Genomic DNA, 21,774 nt, shown 5'->3' on the forward strand with positions numbered 1-21,774 from the left:
GAGATACAGAGATATGAGAAGAAAGACAATGAACACTGTAAAAATATATTTCCTAGTAACAATATCTAAACAATCAATCAACATCAATTTACGTGAGAAGAAAACCATACAACCAACAAGTATACCATATTGCTTGTTTCTTGTTTAAAAGAATTACCCTCGCTACATTTTCTTCGATTAATGCTCAAAACAAAAACAAGAAATCCAAACGCGGTTGGAAAATATCCAACATATAGAATGCAATTTTTCCGGTTTTAGAAATGAAGGATATATTTAAAAGAACACAAGACAAAGCCCCGAAAAAGAAAATGATTTTGTGCCGTACAGAAGAGCCCACAGCAGCAGATGTTGGTCTAACGCTGAGCTGTTATCTGGGCAGTGTGACATGTGTTGTGCTCATGTAAGGCATCGGAGGATTATTGTTTGCACAGGTCATGAAACCTGGTTGTTATGACAGACTAGCTAATCCTCTTTGTGAACTACTGTTGGTAAACACACAGGCCTACAAGAGCGAAAATTTGCTTTCTCAGAAGACGTGTGCTCGATTTCCTCAAACCTTTCATCTTACCTAGTCAGCTTTTTAAAATTGATGCTGGTGGAGATTAACAGAGGGGCACATGTTGTTTGATTCTCACCTCAGCGGGTTCCAAACAGATACACCGTCTGCCGTGATATAACGTGCATAGAAAAGCAGTTAACAAGAAGTGTCAAAAGCGTCATAACCAATTTATCCGTCAAACACAATAGCACGTTTCAAATTGGTGTCTGTGGCCTGGGGAACATTTTGGAAGTCATGAACTAAACCATCCATCTCCAAGATGAAACGACCTTATATTTAAAAATAAATCTGCAATTTAACACGACTTATCAAAATAAAGCTGAACCCACATCGACTAGCAGTCTTGATATAGTTTCACTTAACAACCTTTCGAAAAGCTTTATATATTATTGCTGAAAATCCATTTCTCTATAGAGATAATGCATGTCATTTTTACCACCTGCCAAAAACCCTCCAAAATATGCAACCAAGGTCTTTATTTTTACATGCTGTAGTCATTATATGTTTTAGGGGTGGCAGTGATGTGTTTCGGGGGCGCTGTATCTGAAAGGGGTCTTCGTTCAAACTAGTCAACGAGAACAGCTGAACCATAATAATGTTTGTAAGAAGTAACAGAACAGAAGTTCAGAGAGAGAATTTAGAAAACGGGTCATAGGTCCTGCGTACATCGTAATGACCTGCAGGTTAAATTTGACAGCTGACTGATCTTTAATCTATGTAGATGTCAACCCCGTTCCCAGAAGCTGATGAGATAGGCCTTAATGGCCGTGACCCGGTATGATCCCGAGCGCTGTATATTAAGCACCTGAGATTTAATCATACCTTAGAAAAGTTGAGAGTTGAATTCTAAATGGATGGAGAAATAAAACAACCGTGCTAATTGTTATTCTTTCGACATGTGGCTCATTTATTACTTTTAATTGAATTGCTTTATCTACAGCCTGTTGATGTTTCTGGAATACAAATCTAATTTGATCAACATAATTACGCCTCTGGTATGTTTTTCAAAGAAAGGCAGAAATCATCCGTGCGAGTCAGATATGTTAAATATTTGCCATATATCCTTCCGTAATTACACATTGGATTCTCTCCGTTGCACCTGTAGTTTCCCGTGTGCAATGCGCTTGTCAATAGCTGCCTACATTATACTGGAAGGAACATCCACCTCTCTCTCTTTTCTCTTTCTAACCCCTGGAGAGACTATCAACCAGCATTTCTCTCCCTGACCAATGGACCCAAGGGCAGTAAATAGCCACTGATGGGCTGTTTTACTTTTAGGTGAGGAGAGAAAGCCGCGAGCGCTGAATCAGGTGAGAATCCAGCGTGGCGTGGTTCAGCGGCATGAATATTTCAAGCTCTGCTCTTGCAGAACAAATGATCTCTTAACACAAACACGTAGCTCAGCGTGAGAGGCTCGGGCACAACGTGATCGCCTCGTGTTCATTGTTCATGCATGCGTGTCGTGTGGTGCAAGAAATCCTTTTGTGTAATAACTATGTGTGAACGTGCGCCTTTGCTCAGTGATTGTTGTGACGTATGACAGACGTATAAATTATTGGCGTGTTAAGGCTCGCCTTACAGTAGAGTCTGGGGAAAACCTGACAGTAGAACAGGGATGTGCAAAACTACATATTCTCGTAATTGAGCATTCGTGGTATGTCTGAATGCTGCAGTGCTACGCTTCATGTGCTACTGGAAAATGATACATCCCACCAGTTAGGATTTTGACAATTGTATGACATAATATAACTATATGATATAATATCATGTTATGTAACATATTATGATGTAATATTGTACAATGTAAAAAATGATAACATATATAATCATATCATATTCAATCCAATACAACCATTTATAACAAAAACGAAATGTTAAACAAATATATTTAAGATTTAATGATGTATTTGAAGATTTAAAGGTCCAGTTTATGAAATCTAGCGGTGGTGAGGTTATGAATTGCAACCAACGGCTCACTCCACCCCTCCCTCTCGAAGCACTACGGCGGCTGACACAGAACAAAGATGTAAATTCTTTAAATTTATATTTTAGGCGGTGAACCTGTTTGACAAGCAGTGTTTAAATAGATGGCTAGTCCAGAAGCACTTCTTGTTTCAGATTAAGTCTTAAATATGTTGAAACACTATGAATTGTTTCTTAATGTTCTGTTGGTTGTATCATGTTGTAACATTGGTCTTGTGTTAAAAAACTAAATCAGGAATTGCTTCTGGACCAGCGTTGTTTACGTCTTGCAAAACGGCACATACTTCATTTTATTTGTCAATATTCCTTGTTTATTTGAACTGTCACTGTTATTTTGCATTGCCCAATTCTTCATTTCAAACGCTTTGGTAATACAAATGTACAGTTTTATGTCATGCCAATAAAGCAAGCTAAATCTGAAATTGAACTGAAATTGAGAGAGCGAGAGAGATCGCAAGCAGCGTGAGAAAAAGAGATGGTAATGACTTAGGTAGACCAGAATATGAGAGCGAGAGAGGGAAAGAGAGGGAGGGAGACAAATGTGTTGCTCCCAGCCCTTATTCGGCTGGTGGAACTGGGTGTAAAATGAGTCATTACACAGTGCAGGGGTGCAGGGTGGAACACAAAGGGCTGTGGAAAAGCTGCTTAGCATGCAACCCTTGCGCCGCCTGGTCCCAGCACGCTCCCAAACCTGGACAGCCTGTCACCGCCTGAAGGAGACCTGCAGGAATGATTGCTGTCCCCAGTATTCACACAAGACGAGAAAAGGGGGTGGGATTGCCCGGCTCCCCTCTCCTAAAGCACATGCCGTCTATTCTGTTGCACCTTGCTGAGGGAAAACCGTTGAAAGACCGTGGCTGTTGTTTGCCCTGCTAGCTGTGAAATATAGGCAATCAGAGGCCGCGTTTACTGCGAGTCACTGTTCCTGCGTTAGCGAAGACAAACGGCTATCATACGGAATCGTTGTATGTGTGTAAAAGAGGTATTGTTTTGGACCTGACAACGACGCCGCTTCCGGCTCTTATCCGCGCTGCCAGACGCTGGAGAGGGCATTGGCGAGCGCGCGCGCGTGCCTGCGGAGAGCCCTTCATCATAACCGCTGGTACCTCTCCAAAATAGACTACGGGCAATCAGTCACACCGTGGCCAGAGAAGTGTCAGAGTTCAACAAGTGAGACTGGCATCATCACAGGTGCAGAGAGAGAGACAGGGAGAGAGAGAGAGAGAGAGAGAGAGAGAGAGAGAGAGAGATGGATGGCTGTGTGAGGGCATTTAAATATAATGCAGCCCAGGGCCAGAGGTGGAGGAGGGGATGCGAGAGAGGTTGCAGGATGAGGATGCAGGTGGTGCGGGTTGGCGATGAATCGTAATGCGTTGTTTAGGAGAAAACCCAATATTTCTTTAGCACTGTTTTTCTTGGATTTGGCCTGGGGTTTTATTGGGATATCAGATGGCTGTGTGTGTGTGTGTGTGTGTGTGTGTGTGCGTGTGTTCACTGGTGTGATCAGAGGTTTCAGGTAATCTGTTTGCATGGATGATACTGTTCTGCGTAATTGTCTTTAAGGTCAGTGGAGCGTGTGTATCTCTGTTATTGGATGATAACCATACATGGGCAGATGATAGATAAAGAGGAGAGGAGATGAAGGAAGAGGAGAGTTCAACAGCATTAAAGAGAGGATAAAATCAGGAGAAGGGTGGGCTCTGTCCTCTGCTATGAAACAGATGGATCGAAATGAATTTAATGTAGGCAACTGGCTCATTTGGGAAGTAAAGTGGAAAACGGGTGACGCCCATATTAGGCTAATATAGCCCTTTGCTCATAAACGTTCCACAGCCATAAAACAACAGAGCACAAATCACACATAAAACGAAAGAAAATAAAGCGTATACGCATTACAGGTACTCATTTGCTAGTTGAAAAAAACAAACAATTATATTCTTCCTGTGGCTCTCCGAGCAAATGGCACATAACCATAAGCCAGCTTTCTGGAAACTGCCAATGGCATATCAGAGCTGATGCAACATTTACTGCCTGTTCATGCTGTGATTGGACATTGTTTACAAGCTCTGTGAGCACAATGATGACATATGTCTCCTCTTGAACCATGCCGTACAGCAATGAATGCAGAAAATGATGTGTCATTAAAATAAATGATGTCAATTACGTACTACACAAAGACATAATGAAGATTACAAATGACAAACGGTAGTGTTGTGGTCAAAATAAATGTTTTGCTATTTTATTCACCTTTGTCCACAGAGAACGACTGAATTTAGTCAAAGGGGGAGTTTGCCCAAAAATGAAAATTCATTATCTACTCATTTTGAACGCATTTGACTTTCCTCTGCAGAACACAAGAAGAAATTTTGAAGAATGTTGGTCACCGAACAACTGCGGCACCCATACACTTCTGTTATACGGACACGAAACCAATGTTGTTCGGTGACCAACATTCTTCAAAATATCTTCTTTTGTGTTCGAAGAAAGAACGTCATACAGGTTTGACAAGAGGGAGTGTAAATGATGACAGAATTGTCATTTTTGGGTGAACTATCCTGTTAAATGCACTGTGCCCATTTCAACATGTCTAATTTTTCCATGTGGCGTCGCAGCAGCTCCTGAATCCAGCTCTAACCCATCCATGATACAATATTGTGAGTGTCAAACGGATGAAACATTACTCAGGTGAAAAGGACTTATTAATCTTTCGCATAAAAGGCGGCGTGAGCCTCCGACTGGCAATTAAATTAATTGCAATAAATTGTAATGAAATTACGTTGTTTCAAAGGACGCGGACACAAGCGAAGATTTCTGAAGAGCGCATTCAGAAATTCCCTGAGAAATCCAATATCAGATTGCAGTTAATAATACATACAGTAGACAGTGCCATTCAAAAGTCCACTCGTGAAAACTTTCCAGAAATTACATTACCGGCATAACAATTCAATTGAAAGCCTGACATAAATTTCAGCACTTCTAAGTATTTAATATTTGTACATTTAGTATTCATCGCCTTGTGCTTTCATGTCAGCATGCACTGAAGCTGGCATGGATGCAGTCTTAGCGATTTGAGCTTTTGCACAAAGTGTTAAAGGGAAAGTTAACCGAAAAATGCTAATTCTGTCATCATTTACACACTTTCTTATCATTTCAAAGCTGTATGACTTTCTTTCTTTCTTCTGCAGAACACAAAAGAAGAAGTTGAAGAAGAAGTTGAAGTTGGTAACCGAACACCTCTGTCACCCATTCACTACTATTGTACGGACACAAAATCCAAAGCAAGTGAATCGTGGCCAGTTAACAACATTCTTCAAAATATCGTCTATTGTGTTCTGTGGAGGAAAGAAAGGCATACAGGTTTAAAATGGCAAGAGAGGAGTAAACGATGACAGAATTTGCATTTTTTTGGTGAAATATCACTTTAACATGGTCACCAGTTTCCTAAACGCACAAAAGTACTGCAAAATCCACGTGTATCATCCTCACATTTCATTCTGCTTTTTCATTGCCTATGCATTTATCTCAATATTTGCAGAGTATCTTACCCTTTACAAGAGGGGTGTGGTGGGCTCAGCAGGTGGGTGTGATGCATTCAATCATTCAATGGCTATTAATGACGGTGACATTTAGCAGAACGATGGCGCGTTTTCTCTTGCCTCTCCTTCAAGAGGAAGATAACAGCGAATGAAAGGCACAGAGCTTGTTTTATTGCCAGTTGGAGTGTATGCACGCATTTGGCGGTTGTTAAGCGCCAATAAAGCACCTGCTTTACAGCTAAATGAACTTCTCCAGGTAAGAGGGGTGTGAAGCTGTGATGTAGATATCTCAGCCACTCTCCTGTTCTGTGTGCACGTCTCTCGCTCTCCCTCTCTTTCTCACTCTCATCCTGAGGGGATATTCATGCGCGGGGGAGGAGAGAGGAGTAAAGAGAGAAATAGATTAGGGGCTCGTATTTGCCTGAATGCTTTTTTGAAAGAAAGAGAGAGATAGAGAGTGAACAGAGAGAGAGAGAGAGAGAGAGAGAAATTCTGGCTGGGGCTTTTAAAAGCATTATGATGCCAAAAAACAGCACTTTACCTAGTATTTATGCAAAATATATGCAGATACAATATAATTCTGTTACATTTGATTAAAATGTCAGACATGTTCATCAAAGTAATCACATGACATTTGCCCGTCACTGGTCCACTACAGAGTTTTATCGAATGCCTTTTATATTCAGTAACTGAAATGTAAAATCTAAAAAACGCAAAAACCTATTACGCTTTTCCCGGCGCTGACAACGAAAGCTCTCTGACACATACATTTAGATGCTCCACATCCTCTGCTGCTGTGCCAACACGCAGTTTCAGAGACGTTATTACATTTCTCCAGGTTTAAGTTGGTGACATATGCAGCGCTGTTGTGAATGTGACTTGCACACGGAGAAGGTCATTAGGCGCGTGCGCGAGCACACATGAGTGTGTCTCATTATCATGTTTTTGTGGGAGGAAATGATGCATTGAGCCTCATTCCAGAGCTGCCGCTCGCTTGATGACATCGCAGGCTGACTGCCAAATGTTACAGTTATAGGTGACATCAAAGACGCCGTTACAAATATTACCATCAGAATCATAACAGAAAGGGCTTTGAAACAGCTATGTGTAAATGTTTGTAAATATGCTGGGATTCGTTTTCCCATTGGGATTTTCTTTTCTCCATTCGCAGTGCTGGATTTTGCGGCACACGCCTTGTTCTAATGGGATTGTCGAGTCGCGCCAGATCCAGTGTGTGGACACAATGTACTATTTTAATGGGTTCTAATGCGTTCTATCGTCTAAGGTCTCGTCACGTTCGGTGTAGACAAGGTGTTACTGTGCTTTCCTATAGAAGTGCCCATACATACCTCCGCATCATACTTGAAACGCAACAAGCCAAACAGCACAGAGAGTTTTTCACCAAAATCAAATCATTATTACACATTATGTGCATTATGATCGGCGTGCGCTGGGTTGCACACACATGACAACCACTGACTCCCATTCGGATCATAAAACCAACACAGATTTACGTACACAATACCAGTTTAAAAAGCGACCCCTCTTGAGAGCGTTCTCAGCAAAGAAACCCGGTGACAGCACTAGCAGACAGTAAACAGAGATTCACCGTCGAATAAACTATGATTATGATACATCTTAATATTGAACTGGTACAGTGAACTAAACGTATGGAACTGACCGTATTAAATTGACCATTTATTGGATTAAATGTCACGGTTATGTAGAAGAACAGCAAATATGCAAAATGATTTCTGTTCAATTTAAAGACTGACCATAGCAAACACTCGTCTCAACAACAGCGACCAGAATGAATTGAGGCACAGCGGCCAAATAAATCATAAATAACTTACAATTTGATGATAAAATTACTTGAAAACAAAGTCTTCCTCCTGTTGTTTTGAACAAAGTTTTTTAGATGTCCACTTTTTTCTAAGATTTGATTACAAAGTCCATCCACAGGCTGTTTTGAGTGATATTGTTTTCTGCTTTTTCTTTTTCCATAACGTTTTACGATACTGCTGGTCAACAATCACCCAGATGGTTTGCCCATTTAGAAAGATGATATGATTGTTCAGTTTTACTGTCACTCAAAATTAATCTCTCTCATTGATTTCCTATTGTACTGTCAGCAGTAGCCTCATTGAAGGCCCCCCAGGTTAGCACGCATTTGACTTCTTGCAGCATGCGCAGGCTGCGCAGACAACGTATGACTTCACAGAACTGCTCCGGGATCTTGAATCACTCTCGTGAGACTTTGAAATCTCACGTGGTTAGAGTTCGCATCAATCCAGGACTTTTGTAAAAAATTATATTTAAAAGTTTGAAATATAATTTTTCATGATAGTTTCGGTCATTACAGAGGACCGAGAGGGCTAATGCTCTGTATGTATATCAACATTTAAATGCTTAGGGACACTTCCATAAAATGTTTCTCTTAAAATGAATTTGATATCAAAGAATATGCTTAAAGTTATATCATTAAGCAAGCATGTTCATGTTTCATGTCAAACAAACATTTGAATAAAAATGTGACCTTGTCTGTGAATCTTAGGATAAAGCCTCATAATAAAGGAGAATAGGGGTATCAAGGTTTGATTTTATTCAATAATTTTTACTATGTTTAAAATGTCAATATTAAATATATCAACATTATATTTTGTAGAATGAGTTTAAGTAGAAAACAGTAAATGATAAAAAATGGCTTTAGCAGAGTTTGCTCTGAGAGAGCGTTACCTCAGAAAGCTGGTTGATAAAATTGGTGACCATTTATTATTTATTTTTATATTTATTTATTTAACATAATAATAGTTACATATCTGTTATTCTGTAGTTTTGATAAACTTATTCTATAGTTTACAAAATATTACTAAAATATATATCTTTCAAATATAAAAAATAATAACTGTTTGGAATATTGATATTTATTATTAATAACATTTCATAATTTAACATAAAATCAAGTTATCTTTGTTTAAAAGGCATTGAAGAGCGAGGCAAATATATGAATTAAGATTTTAAGAAAAACTACATGAAACTGTCCTAGAAACACAATGGAATCAAAGGGTTCTGGTTGCAGTCTGATGATGATAGCTATGAGCACAACGCATCAGCATGAAAAAACATTTTTTTGGAGGTCGCAGCAAATTTTAAATGAATTTGTCTTCTCCTGATTGAGCCAGCTCAATAAATCAAAAAAGCGCAGCTAGTGGATTGCTAATGAGAAAATAAACACTCAAAGCCAAGAATCAAAATAAAGAGAGCGAGACGGTGGAAAAAAGCTAATAAATTCACTCCCTTGGAGAGAGACTGTTATTGCTAACAAGTTTCAATCATGAAGCCGAATGACAAAATTTCTTCCTGCGAATTTACGAGAAACCGTCCATCTAATTCTACAAATGCACCATGTATGGAGCTCTAGCACATTCAAGCTTAGCGTGAGGATGGCGAAGCTACTAAAAAACAGATTCAGCACAAGCTCATACTATGTTTTGCCAGTATAAGTTGATTTAATTGGTCTGCCAGCGCTGAACAAATATGGTTATGGGCTGACTTGGAAAGTTACTAGAAGAAGAGATAGAAGCAGAGATTAGATGGGAAAGAGAACACAACTGTCTTTGAGATGAATGAGAATGCAAACCTGCTGCTTCCTCCAGATATTGTAGGCATGCTTTGACCTGACCCATTTCTGAAGACCAAAATACTGTCTGAAGGTGCTCTCTTCTCTCGCAAATAACCATAGCAACCACTCAGAACACCCTAGCAACCGCACAGCAACGCCCTGGTAATCACAACACATTATGGCAGACAGTGGTGGTGAGTTTCAAAACAGCGTATCAGAAAAGCTAACAATGTGAAACGCTGTTCCACATCTGCTGTAGAACATTGCAGTCTGTGTGATTTAATGAGCAGATAGAAATCATCTCGCTACATCAGGCTAATCACCCTCATGACAGGTCTCCCAAAGGTCACTAAAGGCCGTGGCAAATGTAAAAAGCCAAATCTGATAATTGGCGAAGTGGGATAGTTTGTGTCAAGCAGCTTAATGGAATTCAGGGATTTTACGCACAAGCCTTGACGACAGGTTTTCACAAGGAAACAAAACAAATACAGTTATTGCGTGTCGTAATTGTCTCAAAATAACACCCTTTAGACAAGGGGTTTAGAAATAAGGCGAGTCATACAAAGTCACTTGCGGTGAATAACACACACACACAAAAAACAGTTTAGACCAGTGAATGACTAGTGATGATAATGGCTTGATCCAGGGGTCTTCAAAGTCTTTCGGGTCAAGGATCCCTTAGATGGGAGATGCATGGAGCAGGGTGTCATGGTTCTGCCTCCCTTTGTCTTGATTTTCTAGTCTAGTGGCAGGATCATGACAGAGCAACGTGTTTTGTGTGGAGAGAAACGTATAATTGTCGGTCACGACATAATATGTGTTCTCTCCGGTCTCGTCTTTGGCGCTGCCCCTTTCGTTCTCTCGTTTAGCTTCCCGCCAGTGTCTCATTACCCACACTTGTCATTGTTATCTCTCTTGTTAGTTACCCTATTGTCAAGTGACTAAATATGTATACAGAGCTATTAAATCGAAACAACCCCTTTTGTGACAGCAATATTATGATAAGACATTGCATTAGCACTATTATGCATGTTATTGTTGCACATACATACTTTCCTGTGTATTATTGTTTGATTATTTTAAGGGATTTGCAGCATCATAAAGTTTCATTTTACTGTGAGATGGACTGTTAAACATTTACTTAATCTGAACCTTTTTTATTAAGGCTTCAATTAAATGACTGACCCTGGTTTATGGCACAAATACTATTCTGGTGGAGAAAGGATGCCAAAGAAATCAGTGCAGATGTTATGCATTCTGTTGTAAAGCAGGCCGTTTTATTACGTTTATTTCTTTTTTTTCCGCTTCTGTGTAGCAGAACACACTGCTATTTTATAATTCTGAGCTCCGTAGTCTTTCTCGTGGATCAGCATTGTCGCGGATGTTACAGGAAAATACTTACGAGACAAGCTCCGTACATAAACATTGGTCTATAGTCGCAGATTCCCGGACTAATAACTTGTGAGCTAAACAATTAACAACACAAATTACACCTTAATCTATGTAACGTAAACAATGAACTTTAACTTATTTATCCACAAATAAAATCAAAAGAATATTTTTTTACATTTATTTTGGGGCGTTTTTGCCTTTATTTGGACAGCTTGTTTTTTAGAGAGGACAGGAAGTGAGGTGGGCGAGAGAGAGGGGGGCGGGATTGGGAAAGGACCTCAAGCCAGGATTAAAACTCGGGTCGCCCGGAGCACAACAGCGCTATATGTCGGAGCACTAACCACAGGGCCATCGGCTCAGACAAATCAAGCCTTGTATTGATCTATAAAGTGCAAAACCTGAAGATCATTAGCCTACTAAAAATATTAATCAGAATTTGGTGAGACTACAGTGCGTAACATTTAAGTTATTAATGAATTATTTTTTGTAGTAACGCTTTGCAATCACTTTGCAGATGGTCCCTGCTCATATATCAATTTATGTTCTCGTTTTGAGGAAGACTAGGTTGTTGATCCCTGTCTAAGGAATTATTTGTTTTGCGCTGTGGGTGCACCGGTCTCGCATCTCTCACGGAGGAGCTCCGGAAGCATAAGAGAGGAGCGACAGGAGGGTACGACGAGTTTTATGTTTGCCAGGTTCCCGCCTCCTTCCTTCATTTACTAAACTTTGCTACAAACACGTACGATAGTTTTGTCAGAGTTTACAATGCCGAAGCGGTGTGGTGTCATTTTCCTGTCAAATTAGCGCTTTACAGCTTTAACAAATTTGAACAGAAGTTAGAAATACATGAGAACGCACTTTATTTGAATGCAACTGCTTTCGTGCATACTCTTCATCTGAAGGGAGACAGAGAATGCACTGATTATAAACCTACAGTCTTGAAAGAAAGACATGGGTACCTACGGGTTTGTACAATGCTTAAAGAGAATATTGGTTGTAATATTTCTGTACCCATGCTTTACATTTTTAACAAAAAGTTGCCTGGGAGTAAACAGTAATTAGTGGACCCCTTGAAGTTCCACCGCGGACCCCCTCAGTTAATGATATGATGAATGATGAATACACAGTTAAAAGTAGTTATATAGACAAAACTTTATGGTGAAAAACATGATTAAGTTTATGCAATGCATAAAATCTTGTTTTTGACATGTTTCCTATATTTCTTCCAATATACAATATGCTGTGTTCACACCAAACGCGAAGCGGGGAGTCTCTTCACTTGCCCGGATGTGTCAAACAGTAGGTGTCAATGAGCTCTTTGCGCAAATTTCTCACTTGTGTTGAAAATGTTCAACTTGCGCAGAAGAATGCCCAATTCGGTGATATTATAAAATTATATTCATAATAAAATGGCATAAGAGACTTCATTGTTAGTTTTTTATCAAAATCTTTGCTATGTCAGACCACATGTACCGTTTATTAGTCATATATCAGCTGAAAAATATATCCAATTGGCATTTCACTATTGTGTAAAAACTTTTCTCTTAAAGTCCTCCATCACCACCCTCCGATATCCCCTCTATACTGTGGATGCTCTGAATCCAAGCCTCCCTTAGAAACACAGCCATTCTGAAAGCTGCTCACTCAGGTGCTTATGGACATATTCATACACCCTGTGTAATTACTCGGCTCCCGTCGCGAGCTGCAAAGGAAAAACATAAACAGAAGTGGTCGGACTTTAGCGGTGCGTGTATAAATATCATTTATTTGCTTGTCGCTCACATTGCCTCTCGCCTTCGCAAACGGTGTAATCATTGCTCTTGTTTGCTGCCTGTTATTACTTGTCGCAACCGTGTGTATTGGAAACAGCATAATGTGCGGCGTGACAGACAGATAAAGCAGAAGTCTTCCAATTCGCACAAATCTATCTAGCATAACATAAAGGCGAACCTCAAAGTGCACGACGTTTGCTGTGACTCCGCGCGTCACTTTGAAAACAGAAAGTATCACCTGAATCCAGCCGGCAGCTTCACAGCAGCGTTACCCAGTCGTGGGAATGTAGAATATTACAAAGAGCCTGTGAAATCATTTAATGAGCTCAGTGTTGTTTTCGGTGTATTTCTATCGAAACTGAATGTTATTTTTCTAGAGAGCATTTAATTGGAAGTCATACAGTAGATGAATCAATATAGTCATGGACGTTGCCAGATATAAATCAGCCTTTTGCAGAAGACAATGACCTCAAAGCTACATTTTATCTTATTTATTTTCATGTAGCTGTAACACTGTAACCGGCTTAAAATTACAAAGTACATAATGAAGCTACACAAAATCCAGTGTCATGTGTCCCTAGGTCTTATGTTTGAGGATGTTTGCAAATATCCTGCTGCGATGAACTGAAGTCAGGTTCAATCTCCTCCCTCCTGCAGTGAATGTGTCTCAATCAATGCCAGCACACCAAGAGCATGAGAATGAGAGGGTGCAGTTGCTGGTAAACCTTCTTAAATTTGTCCTAATTCTGTCAGGCTCCACTCTTCCATGTCATTCACTCGGTGACATTTCCCAAAGTGGCAGAAAGTACATCTCAGCCTGTGGTTGTCTAAAGCCGGGCATACCGTATTGGGAATGATGATTTTCATATCAGGACTGCTAAGTGTGACGTGCTCGCCGAATCATCCTCCGGTGAACTTTTACCAGAAATTTGACTCACAACCCCAGAGAGACAATGATCAGCCAATGAGAGCTACTGTTGGCGGCTGTCTGATGAACCAATCAGAGCACAGCTATTGATGAAGTGTGTGTGCTAGAGCTCCTAGTGTCTGTGGGATTGTCTATATGACACGCGTCATAAATATCGTGTTAATTGGCATTCCATTCATGCTTTGATAACGCTATCAAAATTCACAGCACTTCACGAATTCCCGATTTTTCAACCAGCGTGGATTAGCTTTTTTGTCATTCCCAGCCAAAAACATTAGCAGGAGGGCTTGCTGGAGTTTGTGCAGTACCATTTCAATTTCACGTGTCAATGAGAATGTCAGAACGTGACGTGATTAATGATGTAAAACGCCCAGTCGATGCCGTCAATCGTGACCGAGTCCCGAAGATGTATATCGCTTGACATAAAAGACACACAGATTCCACTTGGGGTCATATCGCACCATCTGACAAGCAACACTCATAGTGCATAGATAAATAAAAAACTGAAAACCGCACAGTGTGGTAAACCCGGCTTAAAAGCCGAGGAGAAACGCGGTGCACAGACCCCTGATTACAGCTCGTCCATGGCATCCTTTATGTTGACATTTTACCACAAAGCGCTGTCTTTCTCCCTCCAATTACTCCATCCCTTCCTGTTTCTGGACAGGGGGTGACCTTTCAATCTCCTCTTAATATCTTATTATATAGCGTCTCTAGTTTCTTAGGGCCAGGCGAGTGCTGCTATACAATTACAAGACATTCACGCTTTGTTTGCTCTCTAATGAAGCGATCAGCAGTCGGACAGGCAGCCAGCACCTTGGGTCCTGCCACCATGTCATATTGAGGGACTGTTTGCCAGGACTGGAGGGCAGGGACTGTTAAAGTCTGGGCGCGTGTGAGCCACACATATACAGAGAGAATACAAGCAAGGCTGAGAATATGAAGGCTTGTTAAGCTCAATCGAAAGAACAATGTTAAGAAACATCATTTACTGATCCCTTTAGGAAAAAGGATTACAGTAAAGCACTTGCTATGACAGTTCACCGGGTCATATTCAAATGCACGGCACTTTAAAAGTATAGCCACGAGACTTACGCAATATTGTGTTGGCATGAGGCTAATGTGATTGAATTGTTTACTGACCTTGTCTGCATAAAGTTAAAGGCAATCTTTCATTGTTATGATGAAGATCCACAGGAATTACACTGATAATGCAGGAACCAGAAGTTCATCCGCTTTGAAAAATAGTCCCACCCCAACACGGACAATTTAGACAGTTTTACGTCTCAGATCATAAACAGGATTTTACTGAATAATTCATGTGAGTGCTTGAACAATGTCATTTTCTCACTTTAGCATTTAAACTCTCAATATTAATGGCTTCGTGTAGTTTCATTAAGTGTGTTACTGTAACCAGGATTTTTGCAGAGGGACGCATTGAAATGTTTTTCAGCGATAATCAACACAAATATTGTTGACGGAGTTTAACTCGTATTGAACATTTCCCGAAAGAAAGTAGAGGATACTAAATAAACAGATGTATCTTAATTAGTGGTCGACTTCCATGGGTTTTCAATGGCCGATGCTAATATCAGAAGAGCCAGGGGCTGATGCTCAATACAGTATATATTAGTGATGTAAACATACAATTGCAAATCAGCTATGCACAACACTGCAGATTATTCCCATGGAACACGCATACTGATCAAATATTTACATTTGTATATTCTTATATTTATATTCTTACATACACTTTAATGCACTAAAGCTAAAACACCGTCTGCCAAAGGCATCAATGTAGTTTTGTCCTGAAAATGCACTATTTTAACACCAGTCTACTCTGCCAAACCAGCTGGTTTATGTCAAAAACTGGTCTTGTTTATCAAAAGTACTAGCCTTAAATATGGAGATTTTAGCGGTATCTAGCAGTGAGGTTGCGAATGGCAACCAACGGCTCACTTCACACCTCCCTTTCGAAGCACTACGGTGGCTGCACAGAACAAAGATGGAGATAACGTGTTTACGAGACACGCTCTGTAGAGCAGATTGTCCGTTTAGTTTGCCCGTGGTGTATGTAGATAGAAATAGCTCATTCTATGGTAATAAAAACATAACAGTATAATGTAAGGTCTTTATACACCTCTGAAGACATAGTTATGTATACTACCGTATATTGCATTTCTGTCAATAGATCTGAGAAATATACCCAGCCTTTCTTTACACAGTGGACTATATTTTTTATTTTTCAAGGTTGAATTGTACTATGTAGCTAAGAGTGAACAAGCATTTACAGATGTCATTCACTTTCCTGCTTTCGGCTTCCGCTCACAGTCTCCAGTCGGACTGCATTGTTTACAGGTGTCAATACAGAACTCGCAGTTCTCAGATCAGCCCTTTCGCTTAAAACACATCATCCCTTCAGCCCCACATACTCTTCAACTCCAGGTGCTTATTTCTTAAGTCAAAATACGGTACAGTATGAGCTCAAAGGGCATAATTCACAAAGCCATCCATCATTCATGAAACCATTTTCAATATTCAATACGAAAAACTGCCAATCCGTTGCTGTCGTAATTATAGGATTTTACTTCCCAGGTTAAGTCTTGCCCCTTGTTGACCTGCAGTATGTACTGTACGTTGTTTTTATATACTGCTTAAGTGTGTTCCGACGGTGACCACACAGCAGTATGGCCACACAATCCACCAATAAGGGAGAAAGGAGTCTGTTTAATTGACCCTTATAACCTATTGGGTTTCAGGAAATGTCATCATGAAGGATTCATTTGTAAGTTGACCGCACGTGAGGTGTTAATGCCTCTGCTTCAATTTAACACAGTTTTCTGTTACTTGTGGACCGTGAAACAGAATACAGTAGACGGACACTTTAAATATCAATAAATCAATGAGAAACAACAGAGCAATAAATCAAAGGTAGTGATTTATATTGTTTATCATTGAGGGCAAGACGTCATATAACATAATTGATGTGTAAAAAAACTATTTTCTTAAAAAAGGAAAATTGATTGATGAAGAAATCTTACCTGACGCTAACATCAGTTCTTTAAAGGGCTAGTTTAGCCCAAAATAAAAATTCAGTCATCATTTACTCAGTGTCTTGTCATTTCAAACCTTTATGACTTTCTTTCTTCTGCAGAAAACTAAAGATTCTATTATGAAGAATGTCGGCCAAAAGAGCAGTGCCCTTTGACTTGCATTGGTTTTGTGTCCATGTGATGGAAGTCAATGGGTACCGCTGCTGTTCGGTTACCAACATTCTTCAAAATATCTTCTCTTGTGTTCTGCAGAAGAAAGAAAATCATTCAGGTCCATTCAGGATAAATGATGACAGAACTTTTATTTTGGGGTGAACTGTCCCTTTAAGTCAAGCAAAGAGAGAAGTAAAGTCAATTATTCTATTCCTCAGCTCTGAAAGCTTTTCAAGAAAGAAAAGATAACAGTGTACAGCACCTTTAAAAAATAGTGCTTGTACAAGAGTTTTAACTTTTGCCCAACAAAAACAATTACTCTTGTGAGGTGCACGCAGTGCATTTTAAACGCAGGACACGGGACAACAGTCTATGTAACATTTATGGTTGGCTGAGCAGATGCTTGCACAGAAAGGTGACCAGAGTCCAAGGCTGCAAGGCAAAACAGCCGACATGAAAGTGCAGCAGCTATTTAATTTAATGGTTACGGCTAGAGGCTCTGATGTGAGGTAGAGAGGAATGGAGAGAACCCTGAATGAACAAAGAAAGTAGGAAAGAGCAATCCCATAGGAACCTCAGACGTCGGCCCGCCGTGTCCTTGGATGGGCCTCGGAACGGGTAACACATTACATGCCATTTAATTAGACCTCTAGTGATGGATGTGGCAGGTCACAGAAAATCAAAGTATGAAACAGATCCCCGCACTTCCATATGGTGTCGTACAACACGAGACACATGGGATAACACTGAAAAAACCTGCTCGACATTTAGCGTGTTTGTAGGTAACGTCTGTAAAAGATCTTTGGCTGTTGACAGCTTTCGCATTTACTGTTAAAAGACAGCCTTCCGATAAGGGCCACCGTACAAAGTGGTGGTGAATGTGTGAGATGTCAGCCAAGCGGAAGGCATAATTTGTGATAATGATATTCCTAAATAATCGACGCTAATTACGGAGGTCAACCGGAATTATTCTCTCCATATGTTTGCTGTCGGGAAAAATCACCCTTTGAAAAAAAAAGTACAAGTGTGTGTGTGTTTTGGGGACAGGGGGAAGGCTTGAGCGTGTCCCCCGTCCCGCTGTTTAAGGAAGAGGATGAGTAATGCCTTAATAAAGACCTGTAGCGTGGCTGTAGCCGGATTTCACGTCAATCGCTTGAAAATGACTTTTGAAGGATTGTTTTACACTTCGCACCTGCAGCCCGCTTCCTGCTGTCCGCTTAAGAGAAGAACGGTTGAAATGAAATGTTACAAACATACGTAAAATGAAGGACATGAGGGTTTTGGAGGAGTGTTAAAGAATAATTGTGTGTTTATTGATTTAGGGCTATGAAGGTAATTGAGTATTAGCGGGGTGGACTAAATCACACCAGAAAGCTCTAATCCCACACTGAAGTGCTCCGAAAACACTTCATTGTTAAATTCTTACCCATCGGTTTGGTTTCATTTTCATAAACAGTTATGGGTTGGAAAAAGTAACTAAATTAATAATGTTTTTTTTCTGTCATAATTCATTCTATGTCTCCCACCGAACTGCTATCCATTAGGCTACACACCTCTTATTTACCCACAAAACAAAATTGCGTAAACATCTAAATTTGATTTCTGTTATGATTTCAAGTTTTGGTGGCTAAACTCTCAGCCACCAATAAAAGTGTAAGTACACTCAGATCAGTTTTAAATGTTTAATAACTTATTGCATCAGAATTAAATGATAGATTCCATCTAGGCCTGCTTATACATTATTTTTAGTAGTAGTATTAATATTAGTAGTATGAAAGGAAAAGTTCACTTGTGAACATGGCGCTTGCGTATAAGTATATGTCTTCTCACCTAATTTCAGTGACTTAAACACATTTTCTTTTACAAACCCCATGCATAAACATAATTTTCTCAAACATTGTAAGCTTGCACTGATAAAACAAGTAGTTGGATTTACCTACTTTTTGTGTTATTTTCGTTTTTGCACACTGTTCTTTTAAACATATTTTACTTAAGGTTTTGCACTTTTTTTCTGTTGTATTTGTACAAGTTTTGTACACAGGTTTTAAAATATTGTACTCAAAAGACTGTTCAAAAACTTGACACAAAGATCTAAGTTAATGTAATAATAAATCCTACTAGTTTTTTAAGTGTGTGCATGCGGTAAAATACGACTTTAGCCATTCATGTCTTTATAAACTACTGAAAAACGTTGTTTGGTTGTATATGTTCCTCAAAAAATCCGTAATGACAAAACGGTGAGTAAATGATGGAAGACCTTTCATTTTTTGACCTTTCAACTTTCTCTATAATATTATTAGTACTTTTCGTATTGTTAATACTGGTAAACTTTAAGTAATCGAATAAAAAAACTATAAAAAATCTATATTATGACAAGAGAAATCACATAACACATGAAGATACTTCCACCAAACTTCATAAAATCCACATTACACAGTGTTCTGTTTTGTCAAAAAGAAGCTAAAAATCCTATAACTTGAGTTCATTTGTTCTTGTAATGTAAGTTTATAGAATCTAACCATCACAATCCACAATCCAAACCTGCTCTTGTAGCTTCCCAGCAGGACTCGCAGCTCTATCTGAACTTAAAGTGCTCTGTGAAAACCTACAACATCTACGGTATAACTCTACACAATCGTTTCCCTTTCTTTATTATCACTTTAATAATTTCGGAGGTATCCAGTGCCGTGACATAATTGTAAAAATAGCTAATGTAATTGGTAGTGCGGAAGATGTCTCTTCGTGGCCACAGATCTGCTGCATCGACAAACTTCATGCTGTTATAGTTCATGCACGATAAACTTTGCAAATGTTTACATCTGCAGCTTGTGTAATGGTCACTTCTGATGCTTGTGTTAATAATCAAGCAAACTGAATATTTCATGCTTCATGCAAACTCTTCATTCAACGTTGGCTCCCAAGTTTCGGTGTGAAAGGAGACCTAAAGAAATGCATCAGTGATCTAGTTTTGTAAATAATCACATTCATACCGCTGAGAAAATGTACTCGTATATCTCTTACGGCCCTGAATCTGTATTATGCTGAAAAATATATTCTCGTGGTAAAACTCAACGTCTCACATGAGAGCGAAGACTCATAGTGTTTTTGTTTCTAATAATTTGTTTTCGCTGCCTTAATATACTGTCGATATATTTCCCATACTGTATGTTTCCCTACATGGAGAATTGAGGGAGAGAATGTTATCATTTTAGATATTCTACGAGGATACATTTCCCATCAAGAAAAAGTTAGAAGATGCAGAAATGGTGAGTAATAGAGGGTTTCTTGTAGATGTCTTTGAATTGAATCACACACATCACTGACATCAGGGAGGATCAGACTCCCATAAGAATTTGACAAAGCATAAAATGTTTGCAATAAAATGACACAAATTGGTTAACCGAAGAAAGATTCTGTCTAATTCACATGTCAACGCCAACTTTCACCTGTTATAGGTATAGCAAGTGGACCCAATTTTAATTCCCAATTCTATGTCGACCCCAACACGGTAAAAGCGATTTGATTTACAACAAGTCAACATATATAATAAGCCTAACACCCTGTTACAAGAGAACAGATTAAAGTCAAGCACGGCAAACACGTAATGATTCTAATCAGACAGAGGTCCATTACATGCTGTGTGTTGTGATTGGGTCAAATTAAATATAATTTGATATCTACACAATAAAATCTAAAAATTAATTTAGCTAAATGAAACGGCTTGGTTAAATCTCTCAAGCTGTTTAATAAAGACTCTGTTCAAAACACACGCACCTGCTATTGTCTTGCTATCTGAAAGTTTAGGCGAGCTAAACCTACAGTATTTCTCTTCATTTAGCTCATTAGGCCGCTCTCCAGAGCGATATTGTCAGGATATGGGGATATTATCAAAGCAAACAGAACCAGTCTTGTGAGCAAGGCCACTTTATGAGTGTACGGAAAGCAGTGCTAGATGTTTTATTGTGTGTGGAGTATCACAGATAATAAAATCCTACGGTTCCACCATCAAGCTCAACACGAATTTCCTTCTGCTGTCAGTTTAGGGTCATCTGAACCATTACTGGCTCTATATGAACATTATCTTGTGGTCTTCACTAATTAAGGTGTTCTGCCTTATCGGCATGTTTAAAAGACTGCAATGCGGCCCATCAGACGCTTCCCTCTGATCTTATCATAACAGAAGCCCTGAATGGCTTATTCATGTGGTTAAACAAACCTCCCGTCTAAATCCCTTTAATCCTGAGGAAAGAGCGGAGTACTCACGGTCAATGCAGAGGTAACCGCCGTATGTCGTCATGGTGCAGTCGCAGGTAAACCCCTCCCACTGCTGCAGACACACTCCCTGATTGGAGCACGAGTCCTCCATGCAGGTAGTGCCAGGGCCGGCTTAAACAAACGGGAAACGTAAGATGCTGAACTACATAACATGATTTCTTTACGAATAAATCAATAGAAAGGTATTATAGATTATAGTATATAGATTACTTTAACTAAAACGACTTAAACATTTTCGTTTATTGAAATTAAAATAAATATCAGTCTACACCGTGTCTACACAGGATGTGTCACGACTAAAGACAATAGAACGCATTAGAACCCATTGTAATTTTACGTTTGTCCAAGTTTTGTGAACTGTACAAAACGAAACTAAAACTTAAAATAAAAATAAACTGATATTGCAATATAATGACGAAAGCACAAAACAAATTTGCTAAAAATAAACATGAAAAGCTCAGAATTAAAGCTAAATTAATACAAATGTTACATAAATAAAAC

General features: G+C 39.4%; 1 protein-coding gene across 1 annotated transcript in view; it reads right to left on the bottom strand.

Moving 5' to 3' along the window:
• The window catches only part of nrxn2a (neurexin 2a), a 265,411-nt gene that overhangs the window by 120,578 nt on the left and 123,059 nt on the right, over positions 1-21,774 (bottom strand). Inside the window, exon 16 of the mRNA XM_079486587.1 lies at positions 21,262-21,384. Within this exon, the coding sequence (XP_079342713.1) occupies positions 21,262-21,384 (123 nt within the window). The remainder of the gene's footprint in view (positions 1-21,261; positions 21,385-21,774) is intronic.

The sequence above is a fragment of the Barbatula barbatula genome (assembly GCF_947034865.1).
Source record: "Barbatula barbatula genome assembly, chromosome: 22".
Classification (NCBI taxonomy): Eukaryota; Metazoa; Chordata; class Actinopteri; order Cypriniformes; family Nemacheilidae; genus Barbatula; species Barbatula barbatula.